Source organism: Coturnix japonica, chromosome 1 (genome assembly GCF_054131305.1).
Source record: "Coturnix japonica strain WE chromosome 1, WE-NBRP24, whole genome shotgun sequence".
NCBI lineage: Eukaryota > Metazoa > Chordata > Aves > Galliformes > Phasianidae > Coturnix > Coturnix japonica.
Window position 1 is genome coordinate 30,314,653 of NC_140663.1, and position 15,327 is coordinate 30,329,979.

The 15,327-nt window shown below is 43.6% G+C and overlaps 1 protein-coding gene across 2 annotated transcripts in view; it reads left to right on the top strand.

Moving 5' to 3' along the window:
• RASSF3 (Ras association domain family member 3) overlaps positions 1–15,050 on the top strand; it is an 80,266-nt gene extending 65,216 nt beyond the window's left edge. For both annotated transcript variants that reach the window (XM_085514369.1, XM_015855534.3), the window contains 4 exons: positions 9,380–9,487; positions 10,536–10,803; positions 11,708–11,823; positions 12,133–15,050. In XM_085514369.1, the coding sequence (XP_085370495.1) occupies positions 9,380–9,487; positions 10,536–10,803; positions 11,708–11,823; positions 12,133–12,282 (642 nt within the window). In that variant the 3' untranslated portion in view covers positions 12,283–15,050. The remainder of the gene's footprint in view (positions 1–9,379; positions 9,488–10,535; positions 10,804–11,707; positions 11,824–12,132) is intronic.
• The last annotated feature ends 277 nt before the right edge of the window (positions 15,051–15,327 follow it).

The following is a 15,327-nucleotide window of genomic DNA, read 5'->3' on the forward strand; positions in this document are numbered from 1 at the left end:
TGCCTGCCTGATGCAGACAAGTTTCATCAGATGGCTTAAAAAAGGGTTTGATGAGCCAGACTGTGAACTACCCAGCCAGACCTGGGAGGGGAACACTGCTCTGAAGATAAAATGGTGCAGAAGCCCAGCCTGGCGCCCAGCCTCACACAAGGCCTTCAACTGAACCTGCCTCAGTATGAGAGGCCTGACAATAGCCAGGGGGCAAAAGCAGCTTGACTGCCAGGCACGTGGCTGGGACTTCCTCCACAGAGCTTCCCCAGGTTGGTTTCCAGTGCCAGTTCTGATGTATGGTGTAGATAGTTGCATTTGAAAACCATGGGGTTGTCATTGCAGGCAGCCTCTTCCTGCATCCTGGTAGATGGAAGCTGCTGGATTCTTGCAATTCAGGCTTGCGTGCAAATACTGTGGTATAATGACCCCAGGTCTTGATGTTACTTAATCGTCTGATTTGGTAGCTGGATGAATACCTCAGCTTTCAGAGAATGCTTTACCTTCTTTTCAAGATATAATAATTAGATTTCTGTACTGTATCTTCCTTCTATAAGCTTGTTTGCAGATGTCTGTTGGAAGCTAGATTCTGTTGTGTAGGTCTCAAAGAGGCTGACTGTCCCTCTGTACTTCATTAAACCCCTTATCTTTCTATAGAGGAGACCTGAAGGAGAGAAGTTATTTATTGCTGTTTCTTGCATCTTATCTTACTAGCTGTAATGAGCAAATTGACACAGCTGTGAAATGTTGCTTAACTCATGTAATGTATTGCTTTTAAAATGTGTCATAATATGAAGAAAAAAAAGAGTAGAAATCTGCATTAGATCTGCTGTATTGTGGTGGACAGGCTAATGTCAGGCCTTAGAGGCTATTCTTCATATGGTTGGTTTTCACTCTACGCAAATGATTGCCTTTTAAAAACTGGGTTGTGTGCCAGTAGTTAAAGTACAGCCTTATAGGGTATGACAAGCTTTGTTACTAGGGGTTTTCGGAGGTGAAGTCATGGTGAACTTAACTGAAACTTCAGCAATGTTAATGTTACCAACAAATAGATTTATTTTTCTAACCTCCCTTTCACAATGCCTGAACGTGAACTGCTTTTATATTGCCCCTGTTTAAAGGAAAATAATTTGTTAGAATGAATAAAGGGAAGTTAGTTAAAGCCTGTGTTTTCCTTCTCCGCTGCTTAAAAGTATTCACCATATAAACACAGAGTGTTTACATCAGAGAAGTTGGGCAAGAAAGATAATGCTTTCTGGTACCCTTTCATTAGCATGCCAGCCACCATTGTGTGCTGCTACTATGGGAAAAACTGAAAATGGTCTGCAACTAAAAAGCACCTATTGGCTGGAATGCCCATACCTTGTAAAATCACACTAGAATGATAAACTGGGGTTTTCTTTGACCACAGTGAAAGAACCCTGGGAGAGAAGCCAGGCTATAACTTTCTTAAGGATTTTTCACAGCTCTGTAGTGTTGAAGTTATTAACAATCACTGCATTTTGGTGCACCTGTTGTGTGTTCTGCGTGCATCCCAGCTCAACACATCTCAGGGCGGAGTGGAGCTGCTTATTCTTCTCTAAAATGATGGAGAGGGTGGGGCAGCTGAGTTAGGAGGAAAGGCTGAAGAGTCCAGGGCGCCTCATTTAGTAGAGGCATGTGATTATGTTGTAAAAACCATGAGGGTGATGGGTAAGCAGACGACTAATTCAAGTTCACAAGGTCTTGCAGTATTAGGATTAAGGGGGCAAGCGTTATGCCTAATGGATGTTTCCTTTTGTCTCAGCAGTAGGTCACTTGAAGGCAGATGACAGTCCTTCACACTGCATTTGTGGATTTCCACAACTCACTTCTGCATGAGGTGCAGACACAGGGAGTATCTGCAGGTTCCAAGAGGCCTTGCATGCATGCCTTGACAGCAGGGCCATAAATGGAGACTAAAAGCACTCAGAAGGGAGCTACCCTCTGCATTCCTGCACAAACAGTTGTGGATGCCAGTGGAGAGGCTGCAGAAAAGTCTCACGTGCTCTCTCGAAATAGCCTTCTTTGCTGCTGCTGTTGCAGGCAGAATACCAGGCTGAATGGACTGTACACCTGGCCCAGACGGGCACTTCTGCTGTTGCTGCTTTGAGAATGCGGGTTGTTCTTAGTCAGGTGCAGGTTGTTCTTTCATGCTCCATTAGGATAATTAAGACTTGGATGAGCCAAGCCTCCTCAGAAATACAGAGTGTTTTGGCCTGCTTCCTGCCCCGTGTGCCACTGACTTGGGAGTGGGAACTGGGTCACACTGAGCTCAGAAAGAAAGAGGCACTGAACAGGATACAGAGGTTGCTGTGCCCACATCATCTGTCCCATCAGAAAATGGCATTCCCTTACCCAGGGAACAGTGTGTGCCTTTTTAAGAGGACACAGACATTTTGAGGTGTAGCTACATGAGAAGGTGCCAAGCTCGGAACTGTGTTTTTTTTGTTTATTTGCTTTTTAGGGTTTCCAGATTTGGTTGGGTTTTTGTTTAGTTGGTTGTTGTTGTTGTCGTCCGTCTTCTCTGTACTTTTCTGGCTGCTGGTGTCTTACTCTTTGTGGGTGGACACAACCTGAATCTCCACTCTGGTTCTCAGACTTTCTGTGGAAAGAAGAGTGCATCTTCTGAGCACAGACTTGCGCTCGGACGGAAGCAGTTGCTCTTGCTGACAGCGTTGCTTTGATCTCGGGAGAGCTAAGATAAAGGAAAAGCAAGATGTTTGTTTGCAGGGCTTCAGTTTCTTTCTTTCCTGTGGGAGTGCTGGAGGGTTGTAGGAAATGTAGAGTTATTTCTGGTGAAAGTAACAAAACTGCACTGAGATAAGAAGTCCCTGTCTGTGTTTTCTCTCTATTTGTTGTATGTTACCACTGTTAGTCCTTTCTTTAATGCAAACATAGACTAAATAAGTTGCATTAGTTTCATTTTTTATTAACTAAGCAATACTTACATACTTCTTTCCCCATCTATTATAGATTGCATTTGTCATTTGTCAAAGCCTCAGTATTTTAACTCAAAAATAACTCCTGGTCATAATTCACAGCCAGATCAGTGCATCTCCACTCTTCTGGCTGTATCAGGATCCACTCTGTGTGGGATTAATATGGTGTATGAGGGAAGGAGGTAGGCACTGCCATTGCTTAAAAGTTGGCTTGAGATCTCACAGGCCTTCTGTTTAGTCTTCTTAGAACAATATTACAGTATTCCTGGGACAGGTTTATATTTTGCCCATCGTGTTTTCTCTTGTCTATCAAGCCAGAAGGTTAAGAGGAGCTTCATTGCCCATTCCTTAAAGGTGCCAAGTTCCTAGAAATTTATTGAGAATGGGGGGGTTAGAGGAGAGGCAGCTTGTTGTGTTCCCTTGTAAATTAAAAACAGGTTGGGGAAGCTGAGCATCCATTTCGAGACCTGGATCCTCAGAAAAAAAGGCATCAGGGTCTTTGGCTTTTTCCTAGCCTAATTCCATAGCAGCTTGCTCGCTGTTGAGGTTAGTGCTTTCTTACTGCAAGCAGGACTAGGCTTTGGCAGTAACCGTGGGACTTGAACTTTATGGAAGTCCCAGATGTGATGTGATTCTTCTTTTTTGGGGATTGTGACTTGATTTACAGTTCATTTTAATTGTGATCTATGCACTTTTTGTCATGTTCCTTGAAGATTCACGCAGAACTACCCTCTGGGGGCCCTTGTAGTACTGGGTATGCGTGTTAGAAAGACAGGGATTCTTCTCTTAACATCCGCCATACAATAAATGGGATGTACTCGGGGGTATGGAGGGGATAAAGGAAAAATTCTGCCTTCAGTTCCTTTCTCAACTGTTAAGAGACATTGCCTCATGAGTTTGAATGAAAGACCAACTATTCCCCATGGGGAAACAAAAGCACTTGCCTCATTTCCTTCTCACTGGCAGCTGTTCCTTAGGAATTTCATTCGAGAACGAACTGCTTTAGTTGACCTGAGGAATGGTTTTAATATGAATGGCCGTCGGTGGTGTGTGCTGTTAGTGTTGGAAAGTGCAGCATGATTTTCACAGGAAGTTAATAGGTTGAACTTAAAGAAACTGTTTAGACCCCAAGAAATCCTCCATACACATTCTGGTGAGTTCAGCTATCTTGACATCAGTTTTTATCCTTCCCATCTGTGCTGGGCTGAGAAGCAGGGAACGGAAGGAGACACAGTGCTCTGATGAGGAAAACACACTTAGTTGGGTTGGGAGGAGGAAGGAGCGGTGACATGGCTGCCATTGCTGAGATCATCATCTGGATGGTGATGTAGAGACACCTCACGCAGGTTTTTGTGTTTTACCAAAATAACTCACTATAAGTCTATTGTTCTTTTTTGTTGTTTTTTGGAACAGTAGCACCTAGAAGTGTCTTGGTAGGCCCCGCAGCACCTAAGCTGACAGAAGGCACGGTATGAACTGTTGTGCTGGCTGTGCTTTTGCAGTGACTCATGCAAGAACTTTGGTTAGGAAAAGTGTCACCAGGCCTGTCTTTGGAAGAGGGGTGGTTTCACAATTCCCACCATGCAGACTGTGTTGGTCATGCATGCTGGGTGTCTCACCAGGAGCTGGAGATGAATCAGCAGCATCCAATTAGGTACAGGGATGATTCGTTGGGCTGCAGCATGCCACCCCTAGTGCTGCTCTGGGGAGCTGTGTCTGGGCTTGCAGTGTATGCCTCTGGGTTCTGAGGGCCACAACCAGAAAAGTGGCTTCTGTCCTGGGCTGGGTGAGCCACCAGCTGGCACAGATGTCATTCAGAGAGACCTGGAGAGCTGGGCAGTAAGAAACCGGATGAGGTTTAACAAAAGCAAGTGTAGAGTCTTGCACCTGGGTAGAAATAATTGCATGCACCGGTACAGGCTGGGGGTAGACCTGCTGGAGAGGAGCTCTGCAGAGAGGGACCTGGGCGTCCTGGTGGACGACAGATTAACCATGAGCAGCAGTGTGCCCTTGTAGCCAAAAAAGCCAATGGCATACTGGGGTGTATTAAAAAGAGCGTGTCCAGCAGGTCGAAGGAGGTGATCCTCCCCCTCTACTCTGCCCTGGTGAGGCCTCATCTGGAATATTGTGTCCAGTTCTGGGCTCCCCAGTACAAAAAAGACAGGGATCTCTTGGAAAGAGTCCAGCGGAGGGCCACTAAGATGGTGAAGGGCCTGGAGCATCTCCCCTATGAGGAGAGACTTAGGGAACTGGGTCTGTTTAGCCTTGAAAAAAGAAGGCTGAGAGGGGACTTGATCCAGGTTTATAAATACCTGAGGTGTGGGAGCCATAGTGGTGAGTCTGGTCTCTTTTCAGTAGTGTGTGGGGACAGGACTAGGGGTAATGGGATGAAAGTACAGCATAGGAAGTTCTGCATGAATGTGTGCAAGAACTTCTTTACAGTGAGGGTGACGGAGCACTGGAACAGGCTGCCCAGGGAGATGGTGGAGTCGCCTTCTCTGGAGATATTTAAGACCCGCCTGGACACCGACCTGTGTGACGTGGTGTAGGGAGCCTGCTTTGGCAGGGGGGTTGGACTCGATGATCTCTAGAGGTCCCTTCCAACCCTTACAATTCTGTGATTCTGTGATTCTGTGATTCTCCTCTCACCAGGACAGATGGAAATGTCACAAGGACAGGTCATGCATAGTGAGCTGTGGCATCCAAATCTTACCTCTGAATGCCTTCCCTCCCTTCAGCTCCATTTAGCCTTGGTGAGGTTGGAGTAACTGCTCTCCTAGCAGTCTCACTCTGTGCAAGTGTGACTTAAGCTGCTCAGTGAACCTTCCTCAACAGTGCAATAAAGGCATTTTGCAAGGCCTAATAGAGATGTGTTTATTACTGCTGTTACTCTGCTGCTGGTGGGTCACTCAAGATCTTTTACAGATGGTATCTGTGAGATAGCACAGTGGAATTTGATCTACTGGACCTAAGCAGAGATATCAGAGGGATTTTCCTTGGGTGAGTCCTGTTACCAAGTGACAAATATGGGAGGAAATAAGTCATAGTTTGCCAAGCCCTCCCCCAGCTGCTGAGGCATGTTGATCAGAGATTTGTGTGCCTGAAGACATAGCTAGACAAGGCTGTATGGCAAAAGCCAAATGTTAAACCATACTGAGAGCAGTTCAGCTTTGGGGAAAACTCTGTACTGCCTTGTCAAGAAGCTATTCTTGCATATTGGTTATGTGTAATTAGGGAAAATGAAAGATACAGGTGTCTCAAATCTGATGTTAGTCACTGAGCACAGCTGACCCAGTTGGCCAAGGCTTTGTGTCCCTGGAGGGCTCAGTGGGTGTTCGACACTCTTAATAATGTAGACAGGTTGTTTACTTACCGTGAGCCATGTGAATTTGCCCTACACCATTAGTGACAATACTTTCTTGTTGTTATCTCCAGTTATTGAAAGTCCTTTCTGCCAGATTAAACCTCTTGAAGTGCACAGGAGTCAGTGTGATGTTATTGAAAGAAAGGTCAAGGTATAAGAATAGGTCAGACTAGGAAGTGGTCTCTTCTGATTAGTGTTTTCTCTTGATGATGATGATGTGGATGATTTGTGTGATTACATAGAGCCATAGAATGGTTTGGATTGGAAGGGACTTTAAGACCATCCAGTTCCAAACCCATGCTATAAGAAGGGACACCTCCCTCTAGACCAGGTTGCTTAAAGCTCCATCCAGCCTGGCCTTGAATACTTCCAATGAGGGGGCATCCACAGCCTCTGGACAGCCTGTTCAGTGTCTCACCACCCTCACAGTAAAGAATTTCTTCCTAGTATGTGGTCTAAATCTGCCCTATTCCAGTTTAAAGCCATTTCCCTTTGTCCTGTAAGCCCCCTTCAGGTACTGAAGGCTGCTGTAAGGTCCCTCCCCACAGAGCCTTCTCTTCTCCTGACTTAAGAGCCCCAGAGCCCCAGCTCTCTCAGCCTGTCCTCATAGGAGAAGTGCTTCAGCTCTCTGATCACCTTTGTGGCCCTCCCATAGACCTGCTTTAACAACTCCATGTCCTTTTTGTGTTGGTGGCCCCAGAACTTGACACAGTATTCCAGGTGGGGTCTCACAAGAGCAGAGCAGAAGGGCTGAATCACCTCCCTTGACTTGCTGATCACTGCTCTTGATGCAGCCCAGGTTTACGGCCTTCTGGGCTGTTATAGCACATTGCTGGCTCATGTTGAGTCTTTCATCAACTGACACCCCCGGTTTCTTTTCAGGGCTGCTCTCAAGCCATTTTTTGCCCAGCCTATATTTCTACTTTGGATTGCCCCAGCCCAGATGCAGGACCTTGCACTTGACCTTGCTGAACTCCACGAGGTTGGCATGGGCCTACCTCTCGAGCCTGTCCAGGTCCATCTGGATAGCAGATGTCAGCTGCACCACTTAACAGTGACAGTCAGCTCCAGCAAAGTAGAGGAGAGGAACCTGCTTCATCTGTTGTCCATGAGATAATGGCAAACATTAAAGCTGAGGTGTCCACTACTAGAAATTCACTATCAAAAGAGCAAGTAAATTGGAGAAGCGTGAACTCCCACAACTCATCTGTCAGAAAGATGGGTCTGGGCTGGTATCTGTGCTAAGGAGCTTGTCTGTAGCCACAGATGTGGGAACCTTCTTACTTCAGCTTTGTACTGCCTCCACTCCTGGTTCTCTCCAGTTTGTGTGGCCAGAACATTGGCCTGTTCTCACATGGTTTGAAGCTAGCATTCATAATGCCCATAGTTCCAGGTTTGCTCTGTGTCATTGCTTTTACTGCTTATTTTGAGCACTAAAGCAGCAAAACTTATTTTGATTTCAGAGGGAAAAAAAAGCAACCCTGCACTTAGGCAAAAGAAAGGAAAATACCATTTTGTTTTCATCTATTCATTTGCTCTCAAAGTGAATGCTGCAATGGCCTCTGAGGAGATGAAGCGAGAGGTTTAGATGAGATTGTATTTGTAACTCCGATGGCAGTTTGGGGGAAGATGACAAATAGAGGAGTAAGAAAGATTCATGTCTGTAGTGGGACTGCAGGCTTGGATTCTGAAGACGTTCAGTAATGTGGTGTTTTGTAATAGTGAGGTGGGGTTTGGCAGCTGTGTCGGTTGCTCTGCGTGCTTAGTAAGAGTTATGCTAAGGAGCTGTTGGGAGAGTTGTTTGGCCGGTGTTCATTTTGCCTCAGTTTCCTCATCAGTGAAGAAAAGGTGTGTTCCCCGTGTTATGCAGGAAAGCAGCGTTGGAGTCCAGATCGGAGCCCAAGGTTTCAGGCTCCCATTGCGTTCAGTCCACACCTTTCTTTTTATAGTTATGGGAGAAAAGTCAGCTCCAGCATGTCATTTAGTAAAACACCGTATAGGAAAAGCAACGCTAAGCCCCAAAGAGCTAAAAGCGGCCGGTTTTAAATTAGAAGACAGAAAAATGCTTTGCACATTCTTTCTGGGAAATGTCAGCTTTCAGTTCCGCACCGGCTACGGCCATCCTGGAGAACCAAAGTGCTGTCTGGGTGTGTGCAGCACGTTGTCCCAAGGGCCGCGTGTGTGCGGGGAGCTCCTCTCCTCTGTATGGCCCCCACCTGTGTGTGTGTTCAGATGGACCCCAAAAGCTTCAGACCTCCGCTTCCCATTTCTAAGCGATGTCTTACATCGTTAAAGCTGAGCACTGCAACTCTTTCAGACTATATATGGCGTTGGTGCTCATGGTAGAGTGTATTTATAACGCTGTTTGCTGCAGTGATGTGTGGATTGGGAACAAATGTTTGCTTGGATAAAATCCAACTCCAGGGATTGGTTTTACTGCTGAGCGTAAAATCCGTAGCAAGCTCGTAAAAGCAGCAGTTGAAAAAGCTAATAGGGCCTTCCCCATGGAAAAGCCATGGCTGTGGTGTGACGTTATGGAGCTGGTGTGACTCGTGATGGCTCACATAGCAGTCAGAGCCCCAGGGTGTATCAAGACTGGAACATGGGGATGCTCCCGCCTTTGTGGCACAGGTTGGGACTGCTGGTCTTACTTATTAGTATGCGCTACTGCTTTTGTTTGCGTTCTTTGTTTGCTTAGAAATACCCATATGTGCCCTAAGTAATGTGTCAAAAAATCCAGCTGTATTCTTAATGGAATTGCATAGCACCGACATGAGCAAATCGAGCTGTTTTACATACCCCAATAAATATTTGAGTGAAAACAATTGGCAAAAGAATGACACAAGTGTCTCTGGGTGTGTTGGTTTAACCATCTCCGTTCAGTTCAAGTGTTCCACTTGACTCATCTAGCTTGCTCAGCCTTTCTTTTGCCATACAGATGGTTAATGTGCATTGAGCCCTGTGGAGTAATTGTCACCCAGACTGGGAAGGCTCAGATCCCACCTTGTAAGAGAAGTGTTCTTTATTTTGTTTTCTAACACCTCTCTCTCTGCTGTTCTTGTTGAAGGATGTTCAGAAGGAGACCGAACCTCATGTTTATCTCAGTAAAGAAGAAGTTAAAGAGAAGATACAAAGCTATAACTCATCTGTCACTGATAAATTGAAGATGACCTTGGTAAGTTTTGTAAAGGGTTTCTGTAACTTACAGTAGGAGCAATTGCATGGTAGCTTTGTAGAGAATAACGAATCATTTTATCCTTAGCATCTTACATGCAAAACCATCTCTGGTTTCATGTCCTTACAGTAGGCTTTTTCTTAGATCTGGAAATAAATCTTACATCTGGAGTGTTTTTATCTGTGTTGCTTTTTTATGTGGATGGAAGCAAACTGTATAAGAAACAAATTTGAGTGTCATTTGAAATGCATTTAAGGTAAATTCTTCTTTAACACAAGGATGTCGGTTTGTCACATGAAAACCCTTCAGCTGGTAAACATGAACATATTCATTCTGTTTGGGTTTATAAATGTTTTTCAGGCATCTCTTTAACAGACGCATGAACAACTGAGAGAAGTGAAAATGTGCAATATTTCTAATAGGGGACTTAATGCTCAGAGCAGTCCTATAGGTTTTAGCATGAGGAGACTTCTTATTGCTGCCCTCTCCATGCACATAATGGGGACAATTAAACCAGGTCTAAGGCTCAGTCTGACCTTCTCCAGACCATAACAACAACATTCACAAGTTCTCTAACTTAGTAAAATGTGAACAATTTAGCTGTTTTCCTTCAGAAGCAATCAGAAAAAATAATAGGAAATGCTCATTAGATTAACATTTATTCTGTTTGTTTTTGAATCACAACAAGATTTGAGCATTTAAATGCCATAAAATAATTTGACAAGTGAAGTGCAGCTGGAAAGTGGGGAGTTGATTTCTTTATTTGTTCCTCAAATATATAGTTAGAAATACATGCTAACAGACTTCTACACTTTGTAGTCAAGATCTAATAGATGTAGAGCTGTTACTGTGAAGGCAGGTATTGACTTTATTCCTGCTGGTATTTTTGCTGAGTAACATGAATTATTGACAGGAAATCTGTCCTAGGAGATGTGACATACTACGATGGCACTTAAGATCTCTCACTCTTCAGTCTTCCTTCTTCACTAATATGTCACGATTGTTTACTGCTGATTTTAAGCATTTGCTTTTTTTTTTTCCGTTGCAGAACTCAAATGGGATTTACACTGGCTTCATCAAAGTTCAGATGGAACTATGCAGACCGATCACTGTGCAGTCTTCTCCCGGCCAGGGAATGTGTGCTCACAGCAATAACGAAACTGCTTTTTACCTGCCGAACGACTGTGTGAATACACTTCACATCAGCAGCACCAATACTGTCCGTGAAGTTATTGAGGCCTTGCTCAAGAAGTTTCTTGTTGCTGACAACCCCGCAAAGTTTGCACTTTACAAACGCTGTCACAAGGAAGACCAAGGTTAGAGTTGGGGCATTTGGGTGACAGAGTGATTTGTGGGGATCTGTGTTATAGGAGCACTTGGAACAAGCGGGGTGGAAGAAAGAAAGAAAGATAGGGGAGTTGGTAGTCTTAGTCACTCTCATCTTTTTTCTGTGGAAAAGTAGCATGTGCAGTAAGAGTAAGTGATATGGGGATATTTCACAGAAGTCAGGAGAACCCACTAAAGCAACTGCATGGATCTCCCCTGCTGGAGCAGGGGGTCTGTCAGGCCCTAAACGTCAGCACTACAGGTCTGTGAGATTGAAGTGTTTTAAAGAGAAACCATTGTGTCAGCAATGCCCACAGTCCCTGCTTGGACAGACAGCTGATGAGCGTTGTGGGTATGCACATTCTGCTTGCATGTGGTACGTGGTGTGCGTGATGCTCTCTGCACCATCGGATGAAAAAGTTAGGTGTATGTCGTGTTTGGAAATACCAGAAGATGCAGAAGGTATCTTCTGCATTGTGTTAGTGCATTTAAGAATCTGCCTTCTTCTGTAGGCAGACATTGACAGCGGTTGCAGGAGTTCAGATGTTTCTGGCTGTCTGGAAAAAAAAAAGTCTCAGAATGATGATAGCACAGCTGTGATGTTTTAAATACTTATTTATAGCTACAGAGCTGTGTTGTATTTCCTCCTCCCGCCCCCGCATATATTCAGATCCTGTGCTGACTAGAAGCTGCTTCATTCATATTTGAGTTTAGCTCTGCTCTGCTGCCCTTCCCTGAAGCTTATTAGTTCAGAATGACGCTGGAGAATGTGTAAATTTGTGGCCACAGGTGCAGGTCTGTTAAAATCTCTAACGTTGGCTGGCACTGATCATTCAAAACATGTCAAACATAGTAATTAAAGATGGTTAATTTCTGTCACTTCTTCTCCTCCAGTTTATATATGCAAGCTGTCTGACCGAGAGCATCCCCTCTACCTGCGTTTGGTGGCAGGCCCCAGGACAGACATGCTCAGTTTTGTTCTACGTGAGCACGAGACTGGAGAGGTCATGGTATGTTACGCTCAGCTTTTTGGTCCTTTAACTTCAGGGATCCTGTTTGATCTGTGCTGATGTAATGATCTGGGTTTTTTTTGGGGGGGAAGCTTTCGTTTTTTCTTCTCCTGATTGAGTTTTTTTGTAAGCGTTTAGACTGTGGTTAGACTGGCCTGCTGTTACTTGCAGAACAGAAGACAGCATAAAAGAGCTGAGCATTTTCAGATTGGTGAGACTTACGAGCAGGGTTCCTGATGCTGCGTATATATAAATGCTTTGTGCATTTCCTGTTATCTCATCTGTTGTTTTCTTTCTCTGTCCTCACAGTGGGAAGCTTTCAGCCTTCCTGAACTGCAGAACTTCTTGCGTATACTGGACAAAGAGGAAAACGAGCAACTGCAAATCCTAAAGAAGCGTTACGCAGCTTACAGGGACAAACTTGAAGAAGCCCTTGGTGGGGTGTGGAAACCTGGTTAAAAGGGGGCCAAAGCACTCTCAGGAAAAATGCACACAACCAAACGTCAGTATAGCATGCCAAACCCAAAGTACAAAAGAGCAGCAAAGAGTAGTTTTCTTTATTCAGAAGACTGTTTTGTGATGCTGGGGTACCTGAATTTTGCTATAGACTTAGTTCCATAAGCCGGGTCACTTAGCATCTCGCACCCACATGCGTAAGGGATTCTGCATGTTTGTACATCAGTTTGCAACCCTCTGTGTGCCTAGAGAGTTTTCCAAGTAATCTTGGTGCAAGCTGTGAAACTGTAATCGATTTACTAGGATGCTATGAAATAAGATTATTTTTTTTCTTCTTCTTTGCTTTAAATGGTAGCTTTACAAGTAAGGAGGTGCAAATTGATTAGTTTAATAAAATGAATAAATCTATCTGGAAAATAATCAGTCGGAGCACTATCTTTGAAATGAAATTGATTTGCACTACCTTTCTGTTTTTGAATAGTTACTGTATAATTTGTGAGAGAACTGTTATAGATGGAAGGCAAACGAGACCTTGTGTTTTGTTCTGTGAGAGTTGTGGAAGGCTTTCAGTTGGTCTTCCCAGAGAAGGTAAGGAGAAAGTTGAAGAGAGGGTTAGAGTTGGAGGCTGGGAAGGTGTAATAACCGATGGAGAAGGACTTGTTGTAGGTAGAAATAGTATTTATACAGAGGAAAGTTAAAATACTAATTCTATAAGAGTAAAGTTTTAGGATGTTGTAATATTGTGACTTAAGTTTTAGGGCTTTTTAGTTGTATAAACCCACACTGGAAAAGAAATAAAGATGATTGAAATATTGGGAAGGAAAAAGAGGCAAAAGCTGAATAAGAACGGAAGTGGAGCTGCACATAGAGGTTACAGTTGGAGAAGCTGTTTCTGTAAACGTGTCGTTGGAAAGTGCAGCAAAGCTAAACAAGAGGCTGCTTACTTGAATTCTGGAATGTGGATGTTATCTAAGATAAAACTCTGTGAGAAGTGCCCATCTAGTGAGCGTTTAGGATCCAAGCTGTAACTACGGTTGCATTTGCTCTTTATTGGAAGTCAGATCTTTCCTGTGGCTCAGCAATCCATGTTTAGGATGGATAGTTTTGATTTGTGTTATCTGAAAGACAAAAATAGATTCATCTGCTTCCTCATCTGTTAAAGGGGCTCGGTCAGGCAAAGGAAGCCATTTCTTATTCATGTTTCCAGCATAACAGAAAATTAAGTTATATTGGCTGTGTTGGTGACCGAGTTTAGCAAGTCTTGCTGGTAGGAATTCAAAGCATTTTTAAATCCTTAATTGAAACCTGATTACCAAATTCCTTACACTGCTGATTTACTTGATTTAAATGTAGGAAAAATGTAGCAAGAAAACATTCTACTTTATTGTAAATAAAATTGTGGTTCTTTAGAGTTATTTATCTAAAAAGCACGCTGGAAAGAAACCAAAGAAGTGGGAGTGCAATAGAGGCGTGAGGCAGGTCGGGTAACCCATACTTCAGTCATTACCGCGCCAGAGAGGAAACAGAGCTCTGTAGGATGGAGGTGAGGCGGGGAAGTGCTGTAGGCTGAGGGGCTGCTCCAGCTGGTGCAGTGTTTTATTTCGTTTTCATTTGGGTGGGTTTTTATTTCCTCCGCTCCAAGGATGTTCCTTTTGAACTCCCGAGGAGTTGTTAGAACTTTGGCGACATCTAATGGATACGGTGTGAAACTCCGCCATGCTCCTGGTCATCAGTTTGACATGACTGTGCCTTTGTTTCCTTTCCTTAAGCTTCTTTTTCAAAACCCCTTCGCAGGTGTTTTTTGGTTAAAAATGAAAAGAATTTGACAATCGTAATGTTTTAAAGCGCTAAGAGAAATTAAAAGTAGGACTAACTATAAAGTATCTATAAGGCATATCTTGTTTGTTTGTTTAATTTCACATGTAACATTGTAGTGCATGTGCGAGTTAGTAACATTATCCTCAAGTGAGACACTTTATAATGGTTCAGGGAATGCTTTTCTGTTCTGTTATGGTTTGTTTTTTCTATGAAGCAGCAGCATGTCCGTGGGTATTCTGTTAACATCTACTTATTTATATGCCTGCCCGTAACGATGTAACCTTTACATAATCGCTGTTGATGTTGAACCATTTGTTGCTCAGATTTAAACACTGTTTGAGTCTAAAAGCGGAGTATAAAAATATGTGAATTTTGTTTTTACTTGAACTATCGGTCTTTTAAGTGGGCACATCTGCATTTACTTTAGCCAAAAAAACCTCAATCAGTGTTGGATGCACTATGAGTTTGGAATTGAGGGGAGAAAGGGGCAAAGAACCCAAACGGCTCACTATATTTTAACTCTGTCTTAGTCCATGGTTAATTATTGTAAGATGTCGTGTGTGGGGTTAATTATTATTATTGTTATTATTATTATTTTTTACACACTGGCAATTACAACAGCTTTAATTTAAAGAAAAGTCATGGTCGTCCCTGGCCACCTTTTCTCTTTTTAATTTTAGCATCAAATTAAACTGTCAAAGCTTCTGTTGCAGAACTGCTTTCATTTCTATATGTGATGGTACCGGAATGATCAGACTATTGGGGGGCGGGGGGGGGGGGGAGGGGAATGCAGGGAAACATTAAAATATATGTCTTTAAAAACAAACAAGCATTAAACTATTTATAATTTTGACAAGCTTAGTTTTATTTTTATAGGGAAGTTTTTATTCCCCTAAAAGTTATTGATGAAATGGCAATTGATGGTTCCATCATTAAAGTTGAAGTTGGCAATACTTCGCTACGTGGTATGTTTTTATTTTCGTGTTGCCTAGAGTTTGTGTTGGGATGGTTTGAGTGCTGGATGAGGATTCCTTGTGGCACATGGTTATGGGGACTCCCTTCTTGCTTCTCCATGAGTAGTCAGGATGGTACCTGTGCCCTGGGAGTGAGGAGTGCCACACAAGTGCTCTTCTGGTCCCTCCTGTGCTTTTATTAGGGGGCAAGCAAAATAACAGCTCTCCTTTGACCTTGGTGTGAATCCAAAAGGTGAAAATCCAGCCGTGCTCCTGA